Consider the following 24,669-nt stretch of genomic DNA (forward strand, 5'->3'; position numbering starts at 1 on the left):
GGTCTTACTCTTATTTTTGCCTTGTCTGGTTTTATTTCTTTGTAAAACACTTTATAACATTGTTTTATAAAAGTGCTATATCATGTCGTCTCATCTCATCATCAGCCGCTTCCCCGGGGTCGGGTCGCGGTGGCAGCAAGCTAAGTAGGGCACTCAAGACGTCCCTCTCCCCACGCCCTCCAGCTCCTCCTGGGGGATCCAAATGCGTTCCCAGGCCAGGTTGGACATGTAGTCCCTCCAGTTGTTATTATTATTACTATTATTATTATTATTATTTGCTTAGCCCAATATTACAAATTACATATTTGCCCCAGGGGGCTTTACAGCAATACAATGCGAAACTCTAGACGAACTGAACAAGTACAGGAAAGTACAGCTATCTACATCCATCCATCAATTGTCACGATCCCAGATAAAATCCATCCATCCATTATCTATTGCCACTTAATCCAATTCAGGGTCGTGGGGGGATGGAGCCTATTCCAGCATGCACGCGGGGGGATGAGGGCAGGGAGATACTTTGGACAGGTCGGCAGTCCATCACAGGGCGTACACACACACACACACACACACACACACACACACACACACACACACACACACACACACACACACACACACACACACACACACGCACACACCGTTCACTCCTATGAGCAATTTAGAGTCTCCAGTTCACCCAACCTCCAGTTTATCATGTTTGTTTGAGAGAAGTCACACAAACACAGAGAGAACATGCAAACTCCACACAGGTGACCTGGGATCATATGTTACCCATGCCATTCCAACGTATTGTTCAGTTTTATACAGTTAGCTTCCACGGTACTCCGACCTACCGCAGACTCCGGAGCAGTAGGTGGCGGTAATATGCAGTAAAGCTGCTGCCGTCGAAATGTGGGCGGAGGAAGAAGAAGAAGGCGTTGCTCGGTCGCGCTCGCTGGGAGCGAACGAACGAAAGGAAGGGAAAATGGCGGACCTCGAAGACGTTACGCTGGATGGGAGACCGCTCCACTCTCTTCGGGTGGCGGACCTTAAAGCCGCACTTGAGGAGAGAGGGCTTCCGAAGAGCGGACAGAAAAATGCCCTCATCAAAAGACTCAAAGGGGTGAGTCAGGAATGACTGTTTTGTTTGTTTTTCGGCCGCCGATACTCGTGTGAGGTAACGCTAACGGAGAGACGGCCAGACGCTCGTCTTGAAGGCCGACAAACTGCCCCGCTCAGTCCGGCAGCGTAGCTAGCTCTCAAGGCTGACATTAACCTGTTGGAGAGAAAATGCATTTTGCTCGCTCAGCACTTGAGTTATATTTTAACTGTATTTTCCTCGTCAATATGGGGGAGTGGAGTAATGCATTTAATTTAGGCGCTAATGAGAAAAGTATTTGGGAAATGTTGACTAGCTACCTCGCTAGCCAGGCTAACACACCGAGTTGGGCTCCGAGTTGAGCGGCGGCCCCGGTGACTGGCCAACCGGCTGCTATGTATGTATGTATGTATGTATGTATGTGTGAGTGTGTGTGTTCGCCTCAAGTGTGTTGTTTATGCTTTAAGCAGCTCATCGGAACTCACTTTACATGCTACGTTTTAATAAAGGCGACGCCTTTTTTATTTAATGGTTATTTATTTATTTCAAAGTGCTTTCTACTTGTTAGAATGTTTGCATCTTTTCGCCATGCCGCGTAGTGTTGTGTGTTTTTGTACACATGGAGAATCCCATGTAGTATGCTTTATGTAAGGCTCTTCGTAACCGTTCGTTTTGGAAAGTGCATTGTTGAGGTATTCAAGTCCACGTTTTGCAAGATGTTACTAACTAGTTAAACCATTTGCAAGAAAACTATTTCAGCTACTGCCGAATGCGACTTATTTGAATTGGCTGATACAGGTTAATGTGCTAGAAAGCTATAGGGGATTATTTAGCCATGACACATGCACTGTTGCCTAAGTATATGTAACGCAACCAGTTACTGAACCCTGTTTATTTAGCACTGGTCGTGCGTTAAGATGCACTGCGATTTGCTTTACCCATAGTGGAAGAAGTGCACGGATAATGATAAAAGGAGAGAAATATGGAAGAAAAATAAATGTCCGTTTAGTTTCGTTTAACGGATTTGTTTATATTACATCTTGTCTCGTCTGTACCGCCGATGTATTGGCATCTGTTGCTTTGCTCATAATTAGAAAGCTGTTTGGCCATTTGTCCGCCCAACTACGCCAGGCAGGCAGTCATGTTAACTTTTTTTTAGACTTCTAAAGCTCTTACAACGTTAACGTGGTTTAACATTTCGTTGTGATGTTACACTTTCACCAAACTAAGGTAATCTTTCAGTAAAAATAATGTTGGAATGAATTGCGGTGTTCAGAAAACCACTTGTTGATTACTATTTTGTGACAAAAAGTATTTGCAAAGCTAACAAGTTCATTTTGTCATATTGCCCTTTTATTACGACTTAATGTACAAAGACTTTGGTTTCACATTTTTAAACTGCAAATGAAATATCAAATCAAGTTGTATGAGGACCATACATGTTTATACTGTTGATGAAACCATATAAAGTCTATGTACCTTTTAGTTAAAATGTGGGCAGAATTCATACAGTCTTCAAAAGCTGTAAACTACTGATGTCAACAATTTGATGCCCTATTGTATAATTTGTGCCCGAGGTGCCAGTTGTGATCAAGATCAACCAAAGTGGGTCACACTTTATTTGAAGGAGTGTACCTAAGACTGACATGACACTGTCATAACCATGACATGACACCTGTCATGAACATGAAGGAATCTTTATGAATGTTAATGACTGTTAAGCCCACTGAGGCAAATTTGTAATTTGTGATATTGGGCTATACAAATAAAATTGACTTGACTTGACTGTTGTCATTAAGTGTCATTCGGTCAATTATGTCACTTTTAATACAAAGTTGATATTGTTTGAGATGTCTTTGTTGTCCAAGTGGGACCAAACCGCTTGATTTGATATATTTCGTGCATCTGTAGCTCAAAAACAGACATCTCAAACAATGTCAAATTTGCATTAAAAATGACATAATTGACCGAATAACACTGAATGACGACAGTCATAAACTTTCATAGACTCCATGTTCATGACAGGTGTCATGTCATGGTCATAACGGTATCATGTCAATCTGAAGCGCATCCCTTCAAATAGTGTCACCTAAAAGTGTTTTGCTGCTAGTTTCAAATGCAAGTTGTTGTTGCGTTGTTGTCATGCAGTACTCATGGAAATTGTTTGGCGGGATGCACTGACGTAGAAATATTGGCCAGAATCAACATGGTCCTAGGTGTATGTATTTTAGATTCAACACATTTGCTTTGGAGGCATACTTTTTTTTTTTAATTTATTTTTCTACAAGGATGGGAAAAATCTTTTTAATAACACTATTGAATAATCAGTCCTTTTCAGAGGACGTTACTATTTTCAAAGACTGCAGCCAATGATAGAGTTGGATATTGGGAGGAGGAAATTCGGCGTTTCTCTGTTGCAGTTAGCATGCTGATCTGGGCATATTGTTTTGAGGCGGTAAATTAAATTCATAGCGAAGAAGTTCATTGGCGATGTCGACCATCTTGATATTTCCACAGAACAGCTTTTACTAACTGCCATTCGGTTGTCAGTATTGGAAACTGTGACAGCCCCATACATCTGACATTTTCACTAATATTAGGCAGTCATTCATTTACAAAGTCAGAGATGCATGGCACATTATGTTACCAGAGATGTAAAAGCTGGAAATATTAAATAGTCAAATGCTCATATGAACCAATACTGAAGGGTGGATGAAATTTCGAAACATTTTTTTATTGTTACTGAATATTTGGAGAAAGCATTAGGTACAATAAAATCACATTGTAGGTGACCTAAGCATTTATTTTTAAATGTACCAATAATTAAAGTACTTAAAGGTTCATATTACAAGTACCACCTATCACTTGCATTGGTTTGAGGATTTGTTGACCATTTCAAACTTTAGGAAATTACTGGCCATGTTTGGTTTTGATGTTCGGTTTAATAATTCTGGATGCGTATATGCGATGTGTTTGCACAGAGCAAATTAAGTTTGGTTTCTTTTGTCAATAACAGGCTCTCATGCTGGAGAACCTTCAGAGAACCTCCACCCCTCACATTGGACTGCAGCCCAACTCTCAGGTTAGTAACACAAATATGCTTGTTACAGCACACATTTCAAACACTGAAGCCCATTCACATAGAATGATCTCTGGCTTTTCAGTAGAAAAAAATTGTATAAGAACAATATTATGGTATTTGAGATGACATTTGTTTGCTAAGGTGCTTTTGAAAGACTTGTGGTATGTTTTCAGCGGTTTTTCTCTGTATTCAGATTGGTGAGGAAATGAGCCAGAACAGCTTTATCAAGCAGTATCTGGCCAAACAGCAGGAGCTCCTGAGACAGCGTCTGGAAAGAGAGGCACGAGAGGCAGTTGAAACTGAGGGTAAGCTTTAGTTGGAATCCCCTTGTAATTAGCAGCACGGTGGCCAAGTGGATAGCATTGTTGCCTCACAGCAAGAAGGTCCTGGGTTCGAACCCCAGTCCCAGGTCCTTTTTGTGTGGAGTTTGCATGTTCTCCCTGTGTCTGCATGAGTTTCCACCGGGTGCTCTGGTTTCCTCCCACCATAAAAGACATGGATGTTAAGCTTAATACTCATGCCTGTGCCCCTGACCAAGGCAATGACAGAACTGGAGTTGGTCCCCGGGCACTGCACTATGGCTGCCCACAGCTCCTAGTGTACGTGTGTGTAAATGCAGAGAATGAATTTCATTGTATGTATGTAATGTATGTACAGTGACAAAGTATCCTCTAATCTTCTAAAGCTGCTAAATTTAACTGCTGCATATAAACACCATTTATCTTGTGTGTGTGTGTGTGTGTTTTATATGTACAGATCAAGATGACCACACAGAGGTCAACAACAGCTCTTTGTATGCTGCTCCAGCTCAGGTCAGATATTTGTTCATTTACTTTTGTTGTGAAGTCAGTTTTATTTTTATCTGTATGTCAGTTCTGAAACAAAATCATATTCAGCTCCCTTTCCATCCTCATTAGGATGTTGCACCAGAGTTGGCTGACCAACACAGGCCGCTCGGCTCCTCTGATGGAGATGGACTAGCTGGACCGGCTAATGAGGGAGAGGGTAACAGAAACCAAGAGGCAAAAATGTCAGACACAACTGCTCCTGCTGGTGGTGAACTGCGGCCAGAGAGGGTTCCCTCATCTAGCCAAGTCCTGGCTGATAGTGATGATGAGGATAGCGAGGATGGAGAAGATGATGATGAGGATTTGGAAAGCAGTGCTGGTCGGAGGGCCGTGGCAGAGTCAGCCAGAGGGCTGGTGGCTAGAGAGAGATCAGGAGCATCCCACCACCCTCCACAGCACATCCCCTCCCTCTTGTCTCCACAACTTCGTCAGCCCACACCACCTCCCTCCCCACCCCCAGAGTTATCTTTCCCCCTGCCTGACACCCCCAAACAAAGCCCCCCTAGTCCAGATGGGCTCCCTGCAAGGCAGCGTGCGTCCAGTACCTCTAGCTCTGGTTCATCCAGCAGTGGCAGCCGCAGTAGCAGCCCAGAACCACAGAGGAGTGGACAAACCGAGCGCAAGCCTGGACCGCTGTCCCTGCTGGCACGCAAGATGGAGTCAGAAGGGGCCTTCTCTGGAGCTGAGTGGCACTGTCGTGATGGGAACAGAGAGAGGCAGGATAACAGTTCTGTCGCAGCAACACAGTTACCTGGGAGAGGGCCTCCAGAGGGCATGGTATCTGCCATCACCCATACAGCCAACACCGCAGCCAACATGCCACTTCCCATAATTCCAGGCACCAACCAGGGTGTCATAAGTGGCCATGGGCCCCTCGGTCAAATACCTGTGAGTGTGCTGAGGGCCACTGCGACAGAAGAGAGGGACAGAGAGAGGGAGCTAGAAAGAGAAAAAGCCCTTGAGCAAGAAAAACTTAGAGCCCTGGAGCAGGAGAGACAGAGAATACTTGAGCAAGAGCAAGCAATGGCGGAAGAGAGGGAAAGGGCTCTTGCTCGGGAGAGAGAAGAGAGAGAGAAAGCTTTGGAGCTAGAGAGAATAGAACGAGAGAAAGCATTAGAAAGAGAGGAGAGGGAGAAGGCCTTGCAGCAGCAAGAGAGGGAACTTGCTTTAGAACGAGAAAGGGAGGAGAGGGAACGAATTTTGGCAAAGGAGCGGGAGGAGAAAGAGCAAGCTCTAGCCAGGGAAAAGGCACTGGAGTTAGAGAAGCAGAAGGAGCTAGAGCGACAGAGAGCTCTGGAGAGGGAGAGAGAGCAGGCCATGGAGCTAGAGAGGGCCAAGGCTTTGGAACAGGAAGAGAGGGAGAGAGCTCTAGAGCGAGAGAGGATGGAGAGGGAGAGAGCCCTGGAGCAAGAGAGGGAGAGAGCCCTGGAGCAAGAGAGGGAGGAGAGGGAGAGAATTGAAAGAGAGAGAGCCCTGGAGCGAGAGAGGGAGGAGAGGATTGAGAGAGAGAGAGCTATGGAGCGAGAGAGGGAGGAGAGGGAGAGGATTGAGAGAGAGAGAGCTATGGAGCGAGAGAGGGAGGAGAGGGAGAGGATTGAAAGAGAGCGAGCTTTGGAACAAGAGAGAGAGGAGAGGGAGAGGATTGAAAGAGAGAGAGTCCTGGAGCGAGAGAGGGAGGAGAGGATTGAGAGAGAGAGAGCTCTGGAACAAGAGAGGAAGGAGAGGGAGAGCATAGAGCGAGAGAAAGCTCTGGAGCGAGAACGGCTGGAACGGGAAAAGGCTTTGGCCCAAGAGAGGGAGGAGAAGGAGAGGCTGGAGAAGGAGCGAGCTTTGGAACAAGAGAGGATAGAGCAAGAGCAGGCTGCGGAGCGAGAGAGGTTGGAGAGAGAAAGGGAGGAGAAAGAGAGGTTGGAGAGAGCGCGAGCCTTGGAGCAAGAGAGGATAGAGAGGGAAAAGGTTTTGCAGCGAGCGAGGGAGGAAAGAGAAAGAGCCGAGAGAGAAGCAGCACTAGAGAAGGAGAGGAGAGAAAAGGCTTTAGAGCAGGAGAGACTGGAGAGGGAGAGAGCTCAAGAGGAGGAGAGACTTGAAAGGGAAAGAGCCTTGGAGCGAGAGAGGGAGGAGGAGGAGAAGAGAAAAGCTCTCGAGCGTGAAAGATTGGAGAAGGAGAGAGCTTTAGAGCAGGAGAAAGCCATGCAAAAAGAACAGGAAGAGAAAGAGAGCGCTAAGGTGTCTGAAAGAGAGAGGGAGAGTCGCCTCCCTCCTTCCAAGCGTGGCCGCGAGGTTGGTCTCACCCCCCTGCTCACCCCTCCTCCCCTCTCCACAGGGTCAGGTATAAAGGCGGCGGGAGAACAGGAGGGTGGGGCAGCTCTGAAAGACGGCCAGACCGCTGAGTCTGGTGGACCCATGTCACCAACACACGCCACTGCTCTGTCACCCCAGTCCTCATTCAAGAAGTTCCGCTTGCTAAGGGAGTCCCCAGTCCAGCCCCCACCTTCCTCCTCTTCCTCCTCCATGGTCATTAAGCGGCCACGTACCTTCACTGACAGCCCACAGCCACAAGCCTCACCCTGTACCTCTTATGATAAAATCAGGGCGCAAGACCAGAAAGCTCAACAGGCGCATGTAGGGGAGGAAGTACATGCGTGGGTGGTGGGCAGGCCAGAGAGGGAGAACCCCGTCATTGTCACCATGAAGAGTCCCCAAGAAGAAAAGGCCAGAAGTGTAGCATCGGACGACAAAACCCAAGCAGATCCATCAGAGAGCAAGCAACGGGGCACTCAGGAGTCAGCCAAGAAAGTGAAGGAGGTGGATGAAGGGAAGGCACCCTCCAGCCTGAAGGGGGCAGCACTGCAGAGGGGAAGAGATGGACGAAAGGAAGAGACACGAGCGAGACAAAGGTCTTCCTCAAGTGGTTCCTCTTCTTCTGATTCAGACTCGGGGTCCTCTTCATCTCGGTCCTCGGCCACATCCTCATCTTCCCAGGGCAAAACCCGCTCCACCAGCAGCGATAAAAGGGTGAGTGTTCTTCAGATAACATTTTTCATCTCACTGTAAGATATCTAGAAAGAAAGCTGTTAACACCAAATAAACTTGAATATATATATATATATATATATATATATATATAGGGATTTAGGAGTGGTCCTTTTTTGCTGTCTCTTCCTCTTTTGGTCAGGTCTCAGACCACCTGATTAACTGACCAGGAGTTTTATTTTACAAACTGGTGATTATATACTTTGTAAGACTGGGTGACGGTTAAATTAAAGTGATAATTTTTTAATCTTGCAATGAAGTCGTTGTCATTTTTATTCAGGTCTTATTTAGTTTTTATGATGGGCATCTCATAATTTATTTCTAATTAAGAATCCCATTCCCGACTTTCATCTATTTCTTACGCTTGTGTTAACCCTGATCATACTTCTGCATCAGCATGCAAAATATATAAAGTCAGAAATAAAAATTAATTTCACTGCAGTTAAAGTTGAGAATGAAAAGGGATACATTTGTAAATTCACACTCTTGGGTCTTTGTCCTGTCCAATTTACCATCACCTTAAATTTGGGTGTTGTGTTTTTAATGCCAAAACTACAGCCCTATGCTTTCATACTCTCCGTCTCTCAGGAAGGGAAACTGAAGAGAGATCCCCCAGCTCAGAACAAAGTGGCAGTGGAGGTCCAAGTTAAGAAGTCAGTGGACACCCCACAAACCTCCCTACGCAAAAGAGGGGTGTCTTCAGAGGAGAAGGACCCAACTGATGATGGAGCTGGCCTGAGCAAGGTCAGCTGACTTCAAGCTAACACAACACCTTGCACTGAAAAGCAAAAATTTGAACAGTACTTGTTTTCTGGAATGAGGGATGTGCTTAAAATTAAGACCTACACTACCGTTCAAAAGTTTGGGATCACCCAAACAATTTTGTGTTTTCCATGAAAAGTCACACTTATTCACCACCATATGTTGTGAAATGAATAGAAAATAGAGTCAAGACATTGACAAGGTTAGAAATAATGATTTGTATTTGAAATAAGATTTTTTTTACATCAAACTTTGCTTTCGTCAAAGAATCCTCCATTTGCAGCAATTACAGCATTGCAGACCTTTGGCATTCTAGCTGTTAATTTGTTGAGGTAATCTGGAGAAATTGCACCCCACGCTTCCAGAAGCAGCTCCCACAAGTTGGATTGGTTGGATGGGCACTTCTTTGAGCAGATTGAGTTTCTGGAGCATCACATTTGTGGGGTCAATTAAATGCTCAAAATGGCCAGAAAAAGAGAACTTTCATCTGAAACTCGACAGTCTATTCTTGTTCTTAGAAATGAAGGCTATTCCATGCGAGAAATTGCTAAGAAATTGAAGATTTCCTACACCGGTGTGTACTACTCCCTTCAGAGGACAGCACAAACAGGCTCTAACCAGAGTAGAAAAAGAAGTGGGAGGCCGCGTTGCACAACTGAGCAAGAAGATAAGTACATTAGAGTCTCTAGTTTGAGAAACAGACGCCTCACAGGTCCCCAACTGGCATCTTCATTAAATAGTACCTGTTAGAGCCTGTTTGTGCTGTCCTCTGAAGGGAGTAGTACACACCGGTGTAGGAAATCTTCAATTTCTTAGCAATTTCTCGCATGGAATAGCCTTCATTTCTAAGAACAAGAATAGACTGTCGAGTTTCAGATGAAAGTTCTCTTTTTCTGGCCATTTTGAGCGTTTAATTGACCCCACAAATGTGATGCTCCAGAAACTCAATCTGCTCAAAGAAGTGCCCATCCAACCAATCCAACTTATGGGAGCTGCTTCTGGAAGCGTGGGGTGCAATTTCTCCAGATTACCTCAACAAATTAACAGCTAGAATGCCAAAGGTCTGCAATGCTGTAATTGCTGCAAATGGAGGATTCTTTGACGAAAGCAAAGTTTGATGTAAAAAAAATCTTATTTCAAATACAAATCATTATTTCTAACCTTGTCAATGTCTTGACTCTATTTTCTATTCATTTCACAACATATGGTGGTGAATAAGTGTGACTTTTCATGGAAAACACGAAATTGTTTGGGTGATCCCAAACTTTTGAACGGTAGTGTACATTCTAATGTTGGGTATGGCATAGGCACCTGCTATATGTCCACTGGTATTACTTGAGCTGCTTTGGAATTTGGAATACATTCTTCCTGAATTAATACCACTTCTGACCTCTGAACCAGCAGAAGCCATTTGTTGATGCACCTGCTGCAGAAGAGAAGAAAATGAAGAGAATGGACAGTGAGGAAGGTCAGGAGAAGAAACCAAAGGAGCAGAAAGAGAAACCAAGGTCTGTTTTTTTTTTTTTTTTTACTCCTGCTGTCATGAACCTTAAACAGAACTGATAAAATTGGGCTGAAACAAATGCATATGCATACATCCTCACATTTGAAGCTGACGTTACCGTTGCTGAAAGCTCTCTGTTGACAACATGTAAGAAGCCTACCTAGGTTGTCGGGAAGCTTTGTAATTATAGGAAAAAAGAATGGACTACTAGGTGTACTCTAATTACACCTGAGGAATGGCCCATCCTGTGACATAGAAAGATGAGTAAAGCTAAATTGTGGTAAATTAAAAAATACTCTTTATGGAAAATGCAAAAATGAAGAAAACGGAAGGATGACTAAGTGTGAATAAAATGGAATATAGGAAGGAATCAAATATGGTTATAGCTTCTCATCATGTGTCATGAAAAAACCAGATAAACACTGCTATGGTCTCAATACTTATTCCTAACACTGCATGTGCTTGTCAGTATTTGTTCTGAGCATTTTGTACAGACTTTGTGTATGGTAAGCAGTTTACTTTTTAATCATTCGGCACTAGTCACTAAACATTAGACACTGTTACTTATTTTTTTAAACACTAGTCGCTATTCTGACTATCACTTATCACTATTGTAAAGGTACTAGTTGCTAAAAAATACATATTAGTTCAAAAAGTAAATTTTTAGTATTCTAGTAATTATATATTGCACTATATTACACTAAGTCACTAGTAACCATGTATAAATCCTAGTTGCTATTCCAGTAATTACTAGTGAATGTCCCACTCTTAACGATTGCTTTTGAATAAAGTGTTGCAGTTTTTCAAAAGTGACTAGTTGATATTCAATTTTACACTTTCAAGTTTTCCATTTTGACTAGTCAGATCTGAAATTTTGACGTCAACATCTTGTGACAAGTCATATTAATTCACTAGTGTTAAAACATATGTCAAGTACTCGACTCAAAACTTTATTGCAGACTCGGGGTCCATAACAGACAATGACAAGGTGAAAAAAAAGCCATAAAAGATAACCATTGGTGAAAGATAAACCCAAGACAATATATAAAGTAAACACAATAAAATAACATAATGGCGCAAATCAGTGTCTTACAAGGAGGCAGCTATACCAGTGGTCCCACTGCCGGGATTGGTAGTGTGTGGCACTGATTCTTATATTTGTTAAACTCATGATGATTACATTATCAGAGTCATTGAGCCAGCAAATAAATTTATACATGAGATTTCTTAGAACAGGCTTATATGTTTTTACTTCTTGTGAAGGAAAAACATATGTCGATATCTTCATTTGGAGTTGAAACTAGATCTCATTAAAAAGCTACTTGTCAATAATGAACAGCATACAGGCCTTGATAAATTCAAAATGTTGGGCCTAATTCTTAAAATAAATGAAAAATAGAGACCTGAACATGACATATAAAGCGTGAAATGTAAAATAGAGGTTTTTGGTCTCTTGCTTCCCAAGGCATCCACTGTATCGTATTGATCGAAATCGTGAGCCCTGAATCACGAGACGTATCGAACCGTGAGATTCGTGGCTCGTCCCACCACTACTAACTAGTGGTTATTCTAATAGAACTAGTATCTTAATTTTTAGAAACTAGTAACTTTACAATAGCGACTAGTGTTTAGAAAATAAATAATAGTCGAATTTTTTGGTGACCAGTACCTTAAATTTAATAAATGATAAAGTGGCCTGTCATACTTTGTGACAACCTGCTGTTGAAAGATAAACACAATTTGTTGGCTCACTCATAAAGAATCAAAGGATGCAAACAATTCCTGACACATACAGAATGGAATGGATTTTCAGTGTGAAATAACACTTGGATAACATTTGTCAATTTGGCCTTTATGTGTGATATAACCAGTGACGATGAGTAAATTGCGTGTGTGTGCGCGTGCGTGCAACTTCTATAGTGGGGTGTGTGTGGCGCATTGAGTACCAGGTACTTAAAGTGGAAATTCTTGATTTCCCTGATCTGTCTCTTCCACTGGCAGCAATAACTACAAACAATGTATAGCAAGCCTCCTACTGTCTGTGCGATTTTAGCAATCCTATAAGTTTATTTCAAGCCACACTGTGCAGTATGGATCAAATAAACTTGGGTACTACATCAAGGTTGATGTATGTAGACTGTATGATAACACCTACTGAATCGCAGGCTACGGCGCAAGACCATAAAAACATCATCCGCATGCGTGCCGCATCAGCACGCGTAATCAATCCCCGCCACCGGTAGAGAAACATGACGCCAAGCAGGAGTCGAGTCCTTTGAATAGTCGCCGCAGCTCATTTTGCTTGTTTTGTCAGCTCGTTTTGTTGAATCCATCGCATTTGGGTCACTGATGCTAACAGTCTGTTTGTGTTTAGCGCCAGCAAAGATTCTGCGTCGCGTTGATCAGTGCGTCATTTCGTGTTGCATTTCTATTGGTTGGTTAGTAGACGTAGGTCGTAGCAGCAGTCACATTGTGAGATGGTCATTCTAAATTTCTGACACTGTCAGACTTTTGTCCCAGGTTTCAGTCGCAAGACCGTAATAACGGCAGTTTTTTAACCTGTCTCAGTGTGACGTAGGGCCACCGTTTTGGAGCCACGACCAAAGATATCGCCACGTTTAGTCATCTTTTGTCTGAGACGGCCCAAATCGCACAGTCTGTATGTGCTGTCAGTTCAGTAGTAAACATTTCACAGCCTTGTAAAAATGGCATCCACAGACCAAAACAAATGAAGTACACCAAACTATATGGGAACACTTTTCTACTGTAATGTTGATTTTAGAATTGGCAGATTAGCTGTCCAACAGAAGCATCGCCACATTGTCATCACATTTCAGTCCTTTCTCCTGTTTGAGTGGGAATATGTTTGCTTGCCGCACCAGTGTTTATCCAACAGTCAAAAATGTGAACAGCGTTACATGAAGGGTGTCTCCAGCTATGGTAAAGATGTCAGTATTTTGTAACCTGAGTCCAAGAGCCACATGAATAAGTTAATTATTTAGTTTAATACCAAATGCTTCTCACTGCAGTGTTGGCCAAGATTTAGATGTATGCATCAAAAATGTTTATGCTTTGAGAACTGGCATGATTAGGACCAAAATTCATTGTATATGCATGCAGTAAAGGAGGGCGGTCTGACAGTGATCGGGGCAGGCTAGGCTAGCTGCTAGCCCATGAAGACCGGCGGTTCCGACAGTCATACTGGCTGGCGTTTGTTCCCTTGGACAGCGATTTATTTATTTATTTATTATTTTGCATGTATGTGTTAGATTGAATATGTGTGTTCTTGTAGTTCTTAAATGTGTTTTTGTCTGTATGTTGCACTGCTGTGGGCTGGGGGAAACGGCATTGCATTTCACTTATGTGCGCAAGTACATGAGGTGAAATGACAGTGTTCCTGAGTCCTAGATGAATCCAGTTATTCTGTTTGAGCGGTGGAGTATGCAATTTAGTTTTAGGATAATTATGTTACGTTGAAGACATCGACTCAGAATAACTCAGTTCATTAATAATTGGGCAGGGATCGTCAGCTCCGTGTCCGATAAATCCAGTCGTGATTCAAACGGCGTGTATGGGAGGGGAAAAAACAGCAAGTATTGGATTTCCAGTCAGGCAAATTCTGAGGCCACCTCGGAGCCGGTGTGTCCGAGAAGATGCGGGTCCTTTTACACCTCGGCGTTCTCGCTGCAATATGGCTGTGCAGTACAGATGATTTTCATTTTAGCAAATCATGTTGGGATTATTCTGACCTGCACCCGTAGGCAGAAGTAAAGAGATAGCAGGCGAGGTTTATATCTATCGCTTCCTGGGAGTTCGGCTTAGTTGACAGAATGCGATCGATGTGGTGCGAGTGAAGGTAGGGGAGAGGCTGCACGGCGACACGCATTTTTTTTTTTTTTTTGCAGTCAGCAGTCAGCGCTTTGGCTGATGGTTTCATCCCTTTAACGCCTTTTTATAAATGACAAAGTGGTCTTTGTGGATTCTGTCGGTTGTGCGTAAACGCGCACCCCGACCTGGAGCGTCGCTCCGTCAGAATGGATGAAGACGGAGGAGGAGTCACGCTGTCCGACCGCATTCTCCCTTTTATTCATAAGAAGGAAAAAAAATTCCGTTAAAAAGAATCCGTAACGTTACACGGAAACTCCAAACGTTGTTTTTTTTACGCTCATTTTTAACACATTCGATTTTTTGATCATGTACATTTTTTTTACATTGCAACAATACAGTGTCAGAGTTTCAGTACAGGGGAGAGTCAAAACATAAAAAGTAATAATACTTATAGTCTAAATATAATACAATGCAAAAAAATAGAAAATAAAAGGAATAAAATAAACAAGGAAAGGTTGACACAAAATAAACTTATGAGGTTGATGATCAGATGATAAGAGTCACTATGTTAGGAGTCTTTCAGAAAAAAAATGTAAACTAAGCTGTTCATTTATATAATGTGCTTGATATTTTTTCCAACACGAGAGATGTGTTTAGATGTTATTTTGGTAAGGGACTTGAAAAATATCAGCTCAGTGTAAAATAAGTGAATGTTGGGCTTGGAGCCCATCTGCTTGGATTTGTGCATGTGAAATTTACCAAACAAACAGAATTTTGAGCGCATTATGTACTGGAGATGAGCCAGTATAGCAAGGACTAAGATCATACCTTCTTTTATACTAAGTAGTTTGTTAAATGTATCAAAAATTAGTAATGCAATATCTGTTCATAGCTTAGAGGAATAACAATTAAACAATAAATGTAAAATAGTTTATTCTGTGTTACAGAATGAACATTTTGCTGAGATTTCTGCTTTAAACTTGTATAAAAATGTGTTACACGGCTAATATGTAGTATCTTCAAGTGTATTTCTTTGACTTTATTGGGTATGAAGAACTTGTTAGACTCAGACCATATATTTTCATTGACAGACTTGGGAAAGATAGCTTCGAAATATATAATGCTTTATGAACACAGCTTTTGGTGATGTAAGTGTTCTCCTGATGTGCATATTATTATATTTGCGATCAAGCAGGTTTATGCCCCCTATTTACGTTTTGGGGTGATCTCCAGAGGAAACTGCAAACGTGACATCCTATAAACAAGAATGAGAAATAACAACGTATTGTAGTCTCACCTGGCTGGTATTTGTGTTTGCAGTTGTTCAATATAATGTTTTTCATTAGAGTTTATAATAAACTGGTTTCAATCAAATGTGATTTGTCTCGTGTGATAACACGTGCATCAAATCTTGGAACCTATAGACAAATATATGGGAAATAACGATGTGTTTCTTGGTAGTGTCACCTGGCTGGCATCGGTGTTGCAATTGTTGAATATGATTTACACTTGAAAAATTAAATAAACTGGTTTCTGTTGAATGTGACTTTGAGAAAGCGTGCACCGAATCTGATTTTTATGTATGAGTTTTCTGACTACTGAATGAAATAATAAAACTGTAACTTTCATGCTGTGCAGGGAGGTGAAGGAGACTGCCATGGCAGAGCCTGATAAGATTCCAGAGACTTATGAGGAGGTAAGGCAGTTAAAGAACTCAGGGCCACCTTGATCCTGACTCTCACTCATGGGTCTTTTACTGAGGAAAGAGATGGGTCAAACTACCTGAGCCTTTAACATTATTATACTCATTTGCAACTGTAATTAAAAATGGTATGACTACACTTAATTATGTAAGCTTTATACATTAGATTTTGTTGGTTAATTGCCTCATCTGTTAATAATTGGCTTTTTTTTTTTTTTTTTTAGATCTTGGGTTTTTGTGTATCCCCTTTTTTTTGTTGACAAAATTAGAATAAATACATAATGAAGGATGAGAAATTTAGATTTCGCTGTGTTTTGAAACCCTTGCTGGCACTGTCTCTAACAGACACAGCAGGGGCATTTTTTTCATGATGGCTTATGTTTAAAACACAATTGATTGCTTTGTTGTAAAGGTGCTTATGCCTCTTCCATTGCCCCTAATGGTACCTGCATACTACTTCTGCCACTACTACTACTACTACTTCTGCTGCACCTGTTCTACTGTCCCCAAGAAACCTGGGTTAACTACTACAGATAGGCCCCTGAGTCTGCACTGCAGAGGAACAGACCTGGCAACAAAGGGATTGATGTCATGGAGATGGCTGCCAAGTGCTATAGTTTGGACTAAAGATTTGAGAAGGGTACAGCTATTCCACAAGGCCCACCTGCCTCTTCTAGCAAGCTATACCCTTATCCGGCAGTGTTCATCCTCATCATCATGAAGGAGTGAGGAAGTTGGCAGAAGTGACTTCCAAAGACCTCTCTGAAGCTCTGCCTGAAGCTCTTAAGAATTCAGATGACTACTTATGGACATTGTCTATTCTGCAGTAAAGCTATAGAAGAATGTGGTGCAGAATGGACATAATGCGTCCAGCCAATCAGTTTGCTGGACCGCGAATTCCAAGAGAAAAGACATTTTGGGGTTTTTTCATCTGCTCAAAATGGGATCCAAATGCATCTTGCAACAAGTACTCCTGCGCCGACTATCAGTTTTTTTTCCAAATTATTATTCATCTGGACTTCTGGGGACTCTCAACTTTTAACTATTCTTTGGCAGATTTTATTCTTGGCTTAAGAGGGGACTTGCTGCTTGGTCCAATACTACAACTATGACCTCCACCAGAGATTTGCATATTCCAGACTGTGGACTTAAGTCCTCGAATGAAACTCAACTACAAAATAGTGATTTCTGGATTTGTATGCAAAATGACTTCAAATAGCCATCATTATCCAGACTCCTTCAAACTGGACTTCTGTGGTGATAAAAGGCCTGCCTCTTTTGTGAAAAGACTAATGCTATAAGATCTGCGAACCACTGCTTTGACCCCCATGCACTGTCAAGCCCCCACCCCACAACTGAACTTTTGAGCCCTTTCTGCCAACCAAGCAGCTTTCAGATTTCCACTCAAACATCTCAGCCACCTTTGACTGGACCCTTGTTGCCTAGATACAGTACAAGCAGTCGTGATTGGGCCATATCCAACCCAGTAAGGATCAGGTGTCAGAGATACCAGGGAATAAGTAGTCATTTTCTCCATGCTTTTTTCAACACAGAATCATGTTAGTTTTCAGTTTGACCCCCTTCCCTCCCTTATAATCTATGCTGGGAAACTGTCAACAGTTGCTTGGGGCGGGATGCTGCAGCTTTTATAAAAAGTGGTCTACTGTTAAAAATCTCATTGGGCTCCAATTTGTTTGAAAGTAAACCTAGCCCTTTAACCTATTATATCTATTGAGAAATTAGCTGTTAAATGCCGATTCAGACCTATGGAGTTTAAACTACAGTACTACCATTAGCCTGTATTGTCTTTTTTTTTTTTTTTGGAGACTGCAGGTACAAAATATGACATCTCTTAAACTGCCTCAGCAATTGCAAGTATACACATAGACATGAATTATCAAAGGCACACCTATATGTAAATAGCTGCACATTGAAGTGCCGCCAGATTTGAATTGGACCCTTCATAGCAGTCTCAATCATTCAGTCTCCCCCTACTTTCTCTGTTGTTAATCCATGTTCCTACCAAACCTGTCCATGATCCATGTCCATCTCCACAAAAAGTATCTCTTACCTCCTCCCCCTGTACCTTGGGGTTGTTCTTATGTCCCTCTGTTTCAGACACCTAAGGCCTTCACAGCCCGTAGGATCTCCCTTAGCAGTGAGTAAACCCTCCTGCTGTGCCCTGCCTTTCATGTTTATCTTTTAGTGCCGTTCCTCCTCTCCTATTTATCGATTGTCCATTAATTTGACTGACAGCAGTACTCCCAGTACTGGTAGTTTGTATTCTGCCAGGTAACTAATGATATTTACTTTTTGGTCCAGGTCTAAAACCTCCCTGTTTGTGTCTCAAACCACTCCCTAGTTCAGTAGGTAGTGAACTACTGAGGGAGTTAGACATTCTCTCGGGTGTCTCAATGTTAAAATTGTTCTTGTGCACCGGAAGCTCAGCTGCCTGGAAATTCCCAGAATGTACCATAAAACCAGTGAGCAACTTTGCTCACTATCCTCACTAACCAGAAGTTTTGCAAGTCCTCTTTGGCTATGACTACTCTTTCATAGCTGGGGTGGGATGAAAGATGAGACAGCAAATCCTGATCCATTTTTTAGATAAAGAATAGTTTGTTCTTCATTTTTCAATACATTTTACATACATAGCTAACTCCAGGCTTGTTTACAAAACCTGGGCTTCATTTAGAATAGCTTGTATAGCTGTAACTAACATTACCAAACATATGTGAGTGGTTTGACAACGGACCTAACATTATGGTCATTTCCTGTAAAATTTTTATAGTTGGTGTTAATGTTACATCATTAAGTCTCGCAGTATGTCAATGAATCATCAGGGCAGTTCGATGTTCATCTAAATAGTAACATAGTCAGTACCCAAGATCCAATGTACTGTTTAGTGCTTCACTACCTACTAAACTAGGGAGAGATTTGAGACACAACCTCTGATTGGAGGCTGAAATAACTGGAATAACAATTGAATGTAATTAGCTAGCTGGCAGAATCTAAAACCAGCAGTACAGGTGGTACCCGAAGACTGACTCGAGAATCACTGATTAAAACTGTTGTTGTTGCATGCATATTGATGAAAATATAATTCGGGATGATTCCTGTAATTTTATACAAATGCATGTTTTTTAGATAAGACTGGAGCCCCAGACCAATGTGAGCGTTTGACTTGAGTATGTGTTGATGGCCAAAAGGGACTTTGCAGATTCAAAGCTCTCCCCTCACTAACAGGCAGCAAGACATCCCCAAGTGCTGGTAGTGCAGAGGGTGAGCAGGAGTCTGGTGGCGGTGCAGGCCGCAAGAGGAGATGGGGCTCTAGCACAGCTGTCACTGCCAAGAAACCTTCCATCAGCATCACCACTGATTCTCTCAAGGTATTTACAGCAAACAATACTTCAGAGATCTGTACTCACTTGAAAGAACGGTTTTGATCTTGGCATGCATGTATTGCCTGCTGGAAAGAGCTGAAAATTCCACCTGCCAAATTTTCGAGAAGGGCCTGGCTGCAGACCATCTCTGGGGTTCAGGGAAATCTGGGACTGATAGCCACTGGGGTGACAGAAATGCCAAACAGGAAATTCATCTTTATGCATGCTCGGTAATCCAGGTAAGGAAATCATAGAAAGTTGAAATAGAAAGTTGAATCAGTTCATCTGGCCTTAACGTTTATTGAGAAAAACGTTTCATCACTCATCTAATGCCCTTTTTCCACTCTATGGTACCGGCTCAACTCGACTCGCTTCTGTGTCGTTTTCCATTACCCGCTCCCTGAATTCTCCTAAAATTGCACATATTTACATTTAAAATGAGTTTTAGATCAATTGCACAAAAAAGTTACGATAAGATCTACCCAAAACGACCATGAGCGGTCAAAATGGCTGCTCGTGATTTGCGCGTGATTGTGTGCGTCATGTCAGTATTTATGATGTGTTTTGGTCGCATCATTTCCTTCGCGAAGTTCATTGCTCTGTCCTAGAAAAAAAACTAGCATTCTCCAGCGCAGAGAAATAGTCTAAACGTAATTTAGATTATTGCCAACATGTGTGGTTACAGACGCACCATGACTACCACCAAGGTGTTGCAGTGTTTACAGGCGTTGGACAGCGGCCATTTTAAATTGTTTGAAAAATAGTATTAAAAGTTGTTAAAATGTTAATTTTTGTGTCAGTTAGTCTCTTAACAGACATTAACACATGTAATGCATTAATATGTCAATTGGGTATTTATCTTGACAGAATATAGAGTTTAAAAACAGTAGCAGTCAAAATGACTGCCTACAGTCGTTCTAGTACTTTTTAAGTTCTGGTTGTTGTTGGGGACTGTTTCAATATTTGTTTTCAGTTCTTTTTTTACATTCATGTTTTATAGGTCTTGTTACGTTTGTTAAGCAATATGTGTTTTCAGTGTTGTTTTTCAGGTAATATTTTCACTTTTTCAATTGTGCCATTCAAGTTTGACCGTGTCTCTCTGAAGCTTGAATTGTTTAAAAATAGTATTGTAATTATTAAATAGTTAATTTTGGTGTCATTCATTTTCTAACAGACATACTAACATATGCAATGCATTAATCTCTCAATTGGGTATTTATCTTGACAGAATATAGAGTTTAAAAATCGGCCGCCAATTTGACCTTCCGTGGTCGTTTTAGGTAGGAGTGACATCCCGGTCATTCTAGTGTTGGAGGTACCACTTGCTATGACTTAGTTTGTGTCTGTCATTGTGTGACACTTAGATGTTTGTCTGACACACAAGTGAGTTTACATGAAAAATGTGGACAATACACAACATGTGTTTCTTTCATTGAAAAACACTGGACTATGCTGTTTGAGCTTCCCTATGCAGTGCACATTTCTACAGTTATTGCATTCTGAAAAATTTCAATACCACTAAATTTACCATGCCATTCCTTCAATCAGCACTAATGAGCAAAAAAATAGTAAGATGCAAACACTTAATTCGCAGTGAATTGCATATTTTACCCTAGCCAGGGAAGCAGACAAGTTTGCAAATGCTAATTAGTCTGGCTCCTCTAAGTTTATTTTTGATTTCCAAGGGGGGTTTATCAACGGACGCAGGCCAAAATGCCTCTTGGCGCAGTTGGATAGACCTACAACCAATCAGAACAACGAAATGTGTGACGTAGTACTTAAACCTTTACCAAATCCTGTCGGAAGTAAAGCAAACACATTTCTTATCAATAAAAGCTTTGAGTGCAGTTGTTTGTTACTCTTTTACCGAAAATGTACCATCGTTTAATAATGTCAAGATAGCTGGTTCAGCAGACCGTTCCACATCAGCTGCAGCCAATGGTGTTCCTGTGTACGTCAGTGTTATTTATTTTTTCCCACCTGCATTTCCGGAAGAGTTGGAGTTGAAGATGGTAAGATTTTCATTGGGAGTGACGAAGAAGGACAGGATTAGGAACGAATATATTAGAGGGACAGCTCGGGTTGGACGGTTTGGAGACAAACCAAGAGAGGCAAGATTGAGATGGCTTGGACATGTGTGGAGGAGAGATGCTGGGTATATTGGGAGAAGGATGCTGACTATGGAGCTGCCAGGGAAGAGGAAAAGAGGAAGGCCAAATTGGAGGTTTATGGATGTGGCGAGAGAGGATGTGCAGTCGGCGGGCATGACAGAAGAAGATGCAGAAGACAGGAAGAATGAAAACGGATGTGCCGTTGTGGCAGCCGCTAATGGGAGCAGCCAAAAATAGTAGTAGTAGTAGTAGATTTCCGCAAGACTCACCCCGACTCTACCTCATTAACCAACAGAGGCAACGAGTACTAGCCAGTCAGAAACAAAGTTCCTGGAATGCGGGTGGGGGGCTGTACGTCATCGTATCAAACATGCCCCATATTAGGTAAATGTTTGATTGGCCCGACTCGGGCGAGGTCAGCTGGAAATCTGTCTGAACAGGAGGCTTGCCAGATATATATATGCCAGAGCAAATGTAAAACATGAGCTCACAGGGGCGTCTGGGTAGCGTAGCAGTCTATTCCATTGCCTACAAACATGGGGATCCCAGTTCGAGTCCTCGTGTTGCCTCCAGCTTGGTCTGGCGTCCCTACAGATACAATTGGCCGTGTCTGCGGGTGGGAAGCTGGATGTGGGTGTGTGTCCTGGTCGCTGCACAAACGCCTCTGGTCGGTCGGGGCGCCTGTTCAGGGGGGAGGCGGAACTGGGGGGAATAGCTTGATCTTCCCACGCGCTATGTCCCCCTGGCAAAACTCCTCACTGTCAGGTGTACAGAAGCGTCTAGTGACTCTACATGTATCAGAGGAGGCATGTGGTAGTCTGCAGCCCTCCCCGGATCAGCAGAGGGGGTGGAGCAGCGACCAGGAAGGCTCGGAAGAGTGGGGCAATTGACCGGATACAATTGGGGAGAAAAAGGAGGAGGGGGTCCCAAAAAAAATACAAAAACATGAGGTCACAGATTCATCAGGTTCCCAGGCTAATTTTTATCCTATATTGTGTTAATTTATGAAGCAAACATTGGGGGAACCACATCCGCAACTTGATCCAACTGATATGGTTGTGCATCGCAATCGGTGTTTTTTTTTTGTTTTTTTTTTCCCTTCCCTTTCTTTCAATCAATGTACCAATGCTAGATAGTATTGGCCTATGTAAGGTATGTTGTATTTACAACTTACACATTCTGGTGTTTGATTTGCTGTCAGGTTGTCAAAGATGTGTAATGAAGAAATGGACATGTCCGCACTTGAGAATGTGGCCAGATGTGAAATTGTCCATGCATACAATCTATTCAACATAGGGGCGTCCGGGTAGCGTAGCAGTGTATTCCGTTGCCTACCAACACAGAGATCAGCGGTTACTTCCGGCTTGGTCGGGTGTCCCTACAGACACCATTGGCCGTGTCTGCGGCTGGGAAGCCGGATTGTGGGTCTGTGTCCTGGTTGCTGCACTAGCACCTTCTCTGGTGAGTCAGGGCGCCTGTTTGGGGGTGGGGGGATCTGGGGGGAATAGCTTGATCCTCCCACGTGCTACGTCCCCCTGGCGAAAGCCCTCACTGTCAGGTGAAAAGCGGCTGGCAACTCCACATGTATCGGAGGAAGCATGTGGTAGTCTGCAGCCCTCCGCGGATCGGCAGAGTGGGTGGAGCAGCAACCAAGACAGCTCAGAAAATACGGTAATTGGCCAAGTACAATTGAGGAGAAAAAGAGGGGGGGCAAAGAAAAAAATCTATTCAACTTAAACACAGGCAAAAGCATTTCTTTTTATAATTTATTGCATATTCACCCCATATTTTCCAATAATTGGGAATGATTTTCAAACTGGGTCTCTAAAATGGGTCTCTAAAATGGGTCTCTAAACTGTAAGGCATTTTCTCATGCTTCTTGTACTCATTTGAAATTTGAAATTACACTACAAGAAACATGGCTTTACAGTGATATACATACTGTTTCTGTCAAAAATGTATTGCATGATTTTGGCCATTTTGCCCACCGGAAGTATATATTATTCAAAGTGTTGACACATTTCTTTTCATCCTCAGAGTTCACCCACCTACCTTTTTTTAATTGCCGTCATGTTTTTCTCCCCTATAGTCTCTGATCCCTGATATCAGGCCGTGTCAGGGCCAGGATGCGGTGGTAGACCTGCATCCAGAGGAGGCTGTCCTCTCTGGAGCTGAAGACGAAGAGAGGGAGCGCCCTGACCAGGACCTTCAGATCCGACGCACTGTCACGCAGGTTAGTCCTTAACTGTCACCTATTTTAGACAGTTCTATCTGCCACAGTTATAATGGTAATATGTAAGGTGTCTCCTGTAGCAATAAGGGCACTGTCATTGACACCTTCCTTCTGCTAAAGGTGGTGCCCTTGGAAAGCCAGGAGAATGGACAGAAGGAGGCCAAGAGGAGCAGAAGGGAGGTGGAGGAGAATGACGTGAGGGCAGAACGAGAAGGGACAAGGGGCCATGAGGAGAAGATAGACAGCTCATTTCCTGGAGCTATGGAAATCCTGTCGCCTTCTCATACCAGTCAGGATATGGAGATGAACACTGGTAGGGGATTAATTGCATGCATTTTTATTTTTTTTAAATTTTATTTTATTATTTTTTTGCATTCTCTGTTTATTAATTCCGCTGCAGTGCTGACTTGGTACATTTTCTGATGTTATGCACCAAATGTATACACTGATGAGCCAAAACCTTATGACCACCTGCCTAATATGCTGTTGGTCTTTGGTGTGCCGCCAAAACAGCGCCAACCTGCCAAGGCACTGATTCTACAAGACCCCTGAAGGTTTCCAGTGGTATCTGGCACCAAGACATTAACAGCAGATCCTTCCTGTAAGTTGTGAGGTGGAGTCACCGTGGATCAGACTTGTCAGTCCAGCACATCCCATAGATGCTCAATCAGATTGAGATCGGGAGAATTTGGAGGCCGGGGCAACACCTAGAACACTTCATCATGTTCCTCAAACCATTCCCGAACAATGTGTGCAGTATGGCAGTGCGCATTATCCTGCTGAAAGAGGTCACTGCCATCGGGGAATACCATTTCCATGAAGGGGTGTACCTGGTCTGCAACAATGTTTAGGTAGGTGGCACGTGTCAAATTGACGTCCACGTGAATGGCCAGACTCAGGATTTCCCAGCAGAACATTGCCCAGAGCATCACATTCCCTCCATCAGATTGTCGTCTTCCCACAGTGCATTCTGGTGCCATGTCTTCCCCCAGGTAAATGGCACACACATAAGTGGCCATCTACATGATCTAAAAGAAAACGGGACTTGTCGGACCAGGCAACCTTCTTCTTCCACTTCTCTAAGGTCTAGTTCTGACAAACA

The 24,669-nt window shown here is 42.7% G+C and overlaps 1 protein-coding gene across 1 annotated transcript in view; it reads left to right on the forward strand.

Annotated features, from left to right (window-relative positions):
• The first annotated feature begins 952 nt into the window (after nt 1-952).
• The window catches only part of acin1a (apoptotic chromatin condensation inducer 1a), a 29,429-nt gene continuing 5,712 nt past the window's right edge, over nt 953-24,669 (forward strand). Inside the window, exons 1-12 of the mRNA XM_056293257.1 lie at nt 953-1,105; nt 4,098-4,163; nt 4,357-4,468; nt 4,920-4,975; nt 5,081-8,026; nt 8,633-8,788; nt 10,211-10,314; nt 15,777-15,834; nt 17,959-17,998; nt 19,087-19,229; nt 23,424-23,567; nt 23,688-23,880. Of these exons, the coding sequence (XP_056149232.1) occupies nt 968-1,105; nt 4,098-4,163; nt 4,357-4,468; nt 4,920-4,975; nt 5,081-8,026; nt 8,633-8,788; nt 10,211-10,314; nt 15,777-15,834; nt 17,959-17,998; nt 19,087-19,229; nt 23,424-23,567; nt 23,688-23,880 (4,156 nt within the window). The 5' untranslated portion in view covers nt 953-967. The remainder of the gene's footprint in view (nt 1,106-4,097; nt 4,164-4,356; nt 4,469-4,919; nt 4,976-5,080; nt 8,027-8,632; nt 8,789-10,210; nt 10,315-15,776; nt 15,835-17,958; nt 17,999-19,086; nt 19,230-23,423; nt 23,568-23,687; nt 23,881-24,669) is intronic.

This window comes from Lampris incognitus, chromosome 14, assembly GCF_029633865.1.
Source record: "Lampris incognitus isolate fLamInc1 chromosome 14, fLamInc1.hap2, whole genome shotgun sequence".
Classification (NCBI taxonomy): domain Eukaryota; kingdom Metazoa; phylum Chordata; class Actinopteri; order Lampriformes; family Lampridae; genus Lampris; species Lampris incognitus.